Below are 8,158 nucleotides of genomic sequence, written 5' to 3'. Positions count from 1 at the left end.
GGCCCTAAAGTTGGAGGTAATGTAAATCCATTTCAAATCGGATGTGCCCTTGATATGGCTACACATACTTAGAACTTCAGAGGAATATGTTTATTCATGACTGCAGCACGATTGCAGGTCTGGAGTCTTTTGCAACACAGAGAAGAATGTGCTGCCTTTTCAAAATGATTAAAATATTGTATATTGCTATTTCCTGTCAGAACGTATGTCAATTAATATTTTCTTGAACATATATATTTTTCAGATGCCATTTGTAAAGAGATATTTAAGGGAGTTTTTTATTTGTTTGTTTTAAGGAGGAAGCATGTTTTTCAGAATTTGATTATTTTCAGGTGCTGTAGTTGTTAGAGAAATACTGATTTGATTTTTTTTACGCTTTCATCAAGGTAGTGAGTTTTAAATTCTCCAACATTGGAAAGATGGTTGAAAATGCTGGGTATTGAATCATTTGTCACAAAAGGAAATGGGTGGTGGTCAAGTAACATTGCCTCAAAAATGGTTTCTGAATTAGATAATAATAAATAGGAAAAAACAGGTTTTATGCAGTGGTGTTGAACATAGTACATTCTTTGATTATATTAGAACTGTTTCTAGCATATTTTTTATTTTAATTTTTTAAAATGTGTATATTTTTCATATACTAATTAGAAAGCTCTGAGCACTTTTCAGGTGCTAATTTCTGCCATGCTTTTCTGATAGGGTGAATCCTTTAAGAGTATATGTTTAATACCGACAGTTTCTTTTTCTCTCCTTTTTTGTTAATAAATTTGTGTTTAAATTTTGGAAAGATTTTTTAAAAATTAATAGTAACTGGTGGGGAAATTATAGTGTTTAGGATTTCCCCCCACCACCACCTCTTTTTGTCTATCATTCATTTATTAAAAACAAAAAGGAAAACTGTGTAATTTGACCAGATTCTGTAAGTTGTGTTCTCTTGATCTTTGTATATAACCACATTATATTCTAAAAGTCTCATTATATTCTAAATATCAGAAAACTATCATAAATATTTCATTTTAACTATCTTTAATGTATCATATAACTATCAAGAAAGATTGTATGGTATATGTATACATATACTTATATATGCAGGAATAAATATATACATATATCTACTTATATATTTATATGCATATAAATAAATAAATAAAATACTGTGAAATAGAAATGTCTTACTGATTTCTCTGAATATTTTGAGTAATTTACACTTCACTATTTTATTTTCTCTTTGCAATTATAGGAGTGCATCTTTATCCAAATGTTAGTTATATTCTATTACATATTGTTTATTACACATTCTTATCTCTGGTAAAAAGTGTATGATATTCTATGGTTTGTTCTTGGTAACAAGGTTACCTTTACTTATCATAAGGGGATTATTTTTTCCATTGATTTGAGTTTTAGAGTTCTAATCTATGATATTATCATAGTTATTTCATGAATCTGTCTTATTTGACTTAGAATGGATGATATTTGAAATGCATGGTGATAATATTTTATGTTGTTATGATCCTGAGCCAGTGGTTTGTAATTAGCTCTGTTTTTCATGTTTTACTTTCTTTTCTTAGATGAAAATTGAGATGGTGATTTAACTACCAAAGGTCACTTAATTCTGATATTACTCAAATTGATAAAATTAGATATTCTTTTTAAAGAAACAAGAGACTTTCTTAATGCTAGACCAACCCCACCCCCACTCCATCCCTGTTTGGTTTATAGTCCTACCAGATGAAAATATTAGCTAACTTCCATGGCTGTAGACATCAATCAATCACTATACTATATTAATCACAGATTATATCATCATCTAGGTAGTGGTCCTTTTGGTAAAAATAAGGGAGAAACCTTCATTCCTTTTTCCTCCTACTGCTGCTTCTTTGGGCAATAGCAGATTCATTCTATACTGTATTTGCGTTGTTTGTTTGTTTTGTTTCTCGAGCTCATTTAGGTTCACTGCCCATTTTCTATCTAAGAAAAGAGCTATTAGCCAAAGGATATTGATGTTCCTTCAGAAAGTAATATCACTCTTGGCTGTCCATCCTTCTTTGAAAACTTATCTTTAGATTTTCTGTTCTTGGCAGAGGCTCATTGATTTTTAAATTAGTTGTAGAAAGTTTTCTTAGAGTTGTAGAAGCTTTGAGTTATAAGTGACATTGGGAGTCATATAGCTCATTTTACTTTTCAAGAATAGCAATTTCTTTCAAAATAGTCCTGATAGGTGATTATTCAGCATCTGATTAAAGTAATATGTGCTCATGAATTAAAATTTGGAACATAAAGTACCTGCAAGACCACTACATGTAGGAATAATCAGCTGATAAATTATGATGTACTTTCTTTTAATTACTTCTATAATTTTCCAATTTTTTTATACATGCAAATGTTTTCTTAGGAGGACAGAATTGGCATTACTTGTTATGTAGTTTTGTATACTTTTTTTCTATTTTATCTTGAGCATTTTCTCGTCGTCTTATACTATTAATTGAACACTGTTCATGACTAAATAGTTTCTAGGTTGCTTTCAATATTTTCTGCTATTATAAACTGTGCTGTCATTCTTTTCTGTTTAAAATTTACTGAATTAAAAGGTGCAGGGATTTCTTATATTATTTCAGCCTGTCATAATGTCCTCCAGAAAAGTTATAGGCCCATTTCAATTCTTGATAAAATCTTTTTTCATATTACATTAAAACAGTGGTTCTCAATCTTCTGGCACTTTAAATACAGTTCCTCATGTTGTGACCCAATCAAAAATTATTTTCGTTGCTACTTCATAACTGTAATGTTGTTACTGTTATGAATCGTAATGCAAATATCTGATGTACAGGATGGTCTTAGGCGACCCCTGTGAAAGGGTCATTCCACCGCCAAAGGAGTCGCGACCCACAGGTTGAGAACCGCTGCATTAAAATCTGCCTCCTTGTAACTTGGCAGGGAAGATTAATTATTTGTGTGGGTTTTTTTTTTACATTTCATCACACTTTTTTTAAAATTTTATTTTATTGCTTAAAATATTACATATGTCTCCTTTCCCCCCCCCTTTGACATTTCCCCAATTGTTCGTTAACATGACTTTTAAATAGTTGAAGGTTGCCCTGTGTCTCTTTATAACTATTCTGTTTTCTAGACTATACATTTTATTTTTTTATTGATTGAGGTATTGCATATGTGTCCTTATTCCCCCACCCCGTCCCCCCTCACCCTCCCTAGTGTCTGTGTCCATTGGTTGTACTTATATGCATGCATACAAGTCCTTTGGTTGATCTTGCCCCCCTTCCCTCCACCCTCCCCTGCCTTCCCTCTAAGGTTTAATGGTTTGATCGATGATTCTCTGTTTCTGGATCAGCTGTTTCCAAATTGTAAATTGTACTACTATGAACGTAGTATCCTTTCTAATGTCTTAGGATATATTCCTAGAAGTGGGATCATTGGGTCAAATGGGAGTTCCATTTTTAGTTTTTTTGAGGAAACTCCCTACTATTCTCCACAGTGGCTGCACCAGTCTGCATTCCCACCAGTGGTGCACGAGGGTTCCTTTTTCTCCGCATCCTCGCCAGCACTTGTCATTTGTTGATTTGTTGATGATAGCCATTCAGATAGGTGTGAGATGGGTACCTCGTTGTGGTTTTGTTTTGCATCTCTCGGATGATTAGTGACTTTGAGCATGTTTTCATATGTCTCTAGACTATTCATTTTCTTTTTCATAAATTTATATGAAATATAATGGTGATTCAGTTTGGGCAATCCATTCGCTACTACTAGGTATATAAAAAAAGCATAGTATAATGGGGGATAGAGGTATATAATAGTGGTATAAGCCAATAACAGTTCACCAAGTTTAACATAATTCTTTCAGATAAGATTACCAAAATAAAAGTAAAGTGAGCTTCTTTGTAATCCTGACTGAATCTACTTTTGAAGTGTTAGAGTTTAATTTACTTCTCCCAGAGATATATGTTAAGATTAGAGAGATGTATACTGTTTTTAGCAAAGTGTTTTATCCAATTAATTAAAACCAATAGAGCCTGTGTTTAATCTTTAGTGTGAGTTAGTGTTGCTTTGTTCTTTGGCTCAGTGTTCCAACCTGTTGTCAAATTATAAATGTGTGGCCTTTAAGCCAAGGGAAATTATAAAGAGGTTCCATACCAATATACTATTGCCATAAAAACTCATGTTACCTTTGTGCTATACTGATTAGAATAGGATAAAGTGAATTCCCTTAAATTGTCCATTTTCTGAATAAGATTTATAATTTTATTATAGGAATTTAGGTAAACACATCCCTCTCCTACCTCCCCCCCGCCTTTTTTTGGCTTAATGGCTTGGAATACAATTGTTGAAGATACCCAGTTGTTTAAAGTACTTATTTCTCTATAGTATTTTAGGTAATAATTTTTAAAAAGTTAATGAATGTTCTTACATATATATTTTTTTCATTAATACTTTATTATCCTGAATTTACTAATGAGCAAACTAAAGTTTAGAGAAGTTAAGTAACTTGCACAGAGTTGTGCACATAATAAGTGGGCAAAGCATGAGAATCCAAAGCTATTGGATTCAGTAGTTCTGAGATTATAATCTGCAGTAATGATCACTACCTTCCAACATCCATGAATCTGTCATTTTAAAGCTCTACTAGTATGATTACCAGAAAAATAGAATATTTGGAAATAAGCAAACCTGTAATTTTTCATTGTGGATATAAATACTTTTTAGTATTTTTTTTTTTGGTTGAAATTGCCTTTTTTAAAGTTTTTTTTTGAGTTATAATATCACCGTTCCTGTACCAATTATTTTGGCTGCTTTTCTTTTTAAAAAGTAAAGATGGAACTAAATGATAATATAATTGTCATTGTTTATAATTAGTACCACATTTTGAGGTTAGTGGTTTGTCATTGAGGCCTGTATATAACTACTGAGATACATCATTGACCAAATAATTGATTTTCAAAGTTCTGTTGTTCTCTCATTCAAGTGGATAGAATATTATCTCGCTCTTATTTCCATCTAATATCAAAGGCTATTTTGAAATGGTTTTAACTTTCCATTCTTATAACTAGGTAATTACCAACTTTTCAAATTCAGTAGTATTTAATGCATCTTTAAGATATTTTATATTTGTTTTACTTCATTTATGTCTAACTTGGGTTTTAAGAATGCCCAAATATCTGTTTCCTCAAATTATGCTGATCATGTCCATATTTTCTTTTCATGCAAACAAAAAGTTATGTGTTTTTTTTTAACAAAGATTATGAGAAAACCAGTTTCACAGAATTTGTTGTTTAATCTGGGAATCCAAATGTTTAACTTATAAACCTCAATTTTTTGTTTTTGAACTTTATATAAAACCAAATAACTTGTGTTTGTGTTTTGTTTTATTCCTCTTTTCTTTCGCTAATGACAATGAAAGATACTAACCCCAGAAGATTTTAATCCTGAAGGGGTGGGGTCTTAAAAATGATCTGATCCTGATTCAGATGAAGAGACTGAGCCTCATGGAGTTAAATGATGTATCCAAGATCAGACAGTTAGTTGTTAGCAGAGATGAAATGAGAACCCAGTGCTTGGCCCACGGTCAGAGGCTTCTTGGATCATCTCTGGGCTATCCCCTAACAAATACTGCATGTGATACTTATTATTTTTATCCCAGATAACAAAACAATAGGACTTACATTTGGAGTTTAGGGATTGGCCAGTCACTATTTTGTCTTAAATTACTGTGAATCCCATATCATTGGCTGTCCATCATAAGATGCCCTTAAAACTTTGGTTTTAAGGTAAATATGATTCGAGTTAGCAATAGATGTTGTTATAAATATAAATCAGTGTTATTTACTTGCCTACTAGTTATAAGAATGCATGTTATACTATAGTTATTTTTATTGACCTCTGTTCTGTTTTACCTCATGAGCAAAACTTAATGATAAAGAAATTTTATTGTGCAAGGTTTATTTTTTGAAACATTGAGAATGTTTAAGAGAAGTTAGAAAAAATATAAACAACCAAACTACTGTGATTGAAATTAATAGGCAAACTGAAGACTCAGTCTCTTCTCAGATAAGTTGTGTGTTTTTTTCTATAGCTGTATAGAGCCTACTGTGTGCAAGGCTTCATATTAGGCATTGAGGAGACCATATGGAAAGTTCAGTGTTTTAAACTTATAAAGATAATTACAATATCTATTTAAGCTTATTATTCCACCCACCTGCATTAATAGCGTTTGCATATTGATCCTTCCATACTTCATTTGCGTACACATTTTGACTGAGATTTAGGTGTTAGAAAATTATAGTCTCATACAGGAAGGCAAATTGATTCAAGATTGCCTTTGAAAAGAATGAAATATATCATTACTATAGATCGCACATGTGAGGAATTTCTCATTAGTTACACTCATTATACTTGATGTGTATAAAATAAAAGTTTGTAATAACTAATTCTAGCCTTATACTTATCACATACATTATAATATAGTTGAATTGCTAAGAAGCATTATTTCTATGATGGGCATGTTGTGAATTTAAACTAATTTTTTTCATTAACTCATCATTTTTCTTTTTTAAAACCAATTTGTGTGTTTCTTACTAATGAAAAGAATTGAAATGCATACTTTGTTCTCTTTAAATACAAAAGACATGATCACTGTTAACAAGCCAAACAATAGAGAGATGCTTGAAAAAAAATCTTGAATGATATCTTGCCTCTCTAATTCCATTGTCTTGAGGTCACCAGTGATAAATTTGATATGTATCCTTTCATATGTCACTCTGTGTTCATTATGTAAGTATTGAGATTCGATTTTATTTTTGCTCACATTAATCATACTAGTAAACATTTTGCAACTTGCTTTTTTTAAACAAAATATCCCTTCATCCTTCAACATTAAGAATGTGAGTTGCCGAGACCGGTTTGGCTCAGTGGATAGAGCGTCGGCCTGTGGACTGAAGGGTCCCAGGTTCGATTTTGGTCAAGGGCATGTACCTCGGTTGCGGGCACATCCCTGGTGGGGAGTGTGCAGGAGGCAGCTGATCACTGTTTCTCTCTCATCGATGTTTCTGACTCTCTATCTCTCTCCCTTCCTCTCTATAAAAAATCAATAAAATAAAATAAAATAAAAAGAATGTGAGTTATTGCATCCTTTTAATAGGTGTACAGTATTCCGTATTATTGATGTACCATAATTTAACTGCTTCCTGTTAATATCATTCATATTGTTTGAAACTTTAAATGCAAAAACAAAGACCCTGTTCTCCTGGAATTTCTATCCTAGTGAGGCTCAGAATGTTTAAATCCATTAATAGGATTTAGCATATCCTCTTCTATGACTTTCATGCTGTTATTATCTGCCCATTTGTTAGTTGGGCTGTTTTGTCTTCTCATCAATTTGTTACAGTTTTTACTTTTACTTTTTATTTTAATGTTATTTTTATATTTGAAAAAGAGACAGACAGACACATCGATTGATCAACTGCCTTCTACTAGGGATCAAGCCCGCAAACTGGGCATGTGCCCTGACCAGGAATCGAACTCATGTTCTCTCGGTGCATGGGATGACACTCAATCAAGTGAGCCACATCAACCAGAGCAAGACAGTGACTTTTTTGAGGAGTCTAGGCCAGTTGTCTGAGATCATTTCATGTTATGAATTTGTCTGATTTCTTTGTGATGTTTTTAACTTGTTCTTTTAGCCCTTTTATTTTCTGTAAATTTATTTTTAAACTATATACTTACCTCCTTTTATTTTTATATATATATATTTTTTTTTAATTGATTTTTTTACAGAGAAGAAGGGAGAGGGGCAGAGAGTTAGAAACATCCATGAGAGAGAAGCATCGATCAGCTGCCTCCTGCACACCCCCTACTGGGGATGTGCCCACAACCAAGGTACATGCCCTTGACCGGAATCGAACCTGGGACTCTTCAGTCCCCAGGCTAACGCTCTATCCAGTGAGCCAAACCGGCTAGGGCTACTTACCTCCTTTTAAATACTCTCTTCTATATTCAAATTTCCTCAAATTAAGTGATTCTGTGGGGTCTGGGGGAAAAATGTACTCAATTTCTTAGCTCAAAATGCCCTCTCCTGTTGGTATAGTGAAATGCAGTTTCATTACTAAATGATGCAGGGGGAGCTTTTTGCTTCTGCTTCTGTGATACCGTT

General features: G+C 32.7%; 1 protein-coding gene across 1 annotated transcript in view; it reads left to right on the top strand.

Moving 5' to 3' along the window:
- The window catches only part of CLASP2 (cytoplasmic linker associated protein 2), a 152,608-nt gene that overhangs the window by 36,258 nt on the left and 108,192 nt on the right, over positions 1-8,158 (top strand). Inside the window, exon 8 of the mRNA XM_015561252.1 lies at positions 4-16. Within this exon, the coding sequence (XP_015416738.1) occupies positions 4-16 (13 nt within the window). The remainder of the gene's footprint in view (positions 1-3; positions 17-8,158) is intronic.

Source organism: Myotis davidii, unplaced genomic scaffold, assembly GCF_000327345.1.
Source record: "Myotis davidii unplaced genomic scaffold, ASM32734v1 scaffold395, whole genome shotgun sequence".
NCBI lineage: Eukaryota > Metazoa > Chordata > Mammalia > Chiroptera > Vespertilionidae > Myotis > Myotis davidii.
This window is presented reverse-complemented; position numbering and strand designations above follow the sequence as displayed.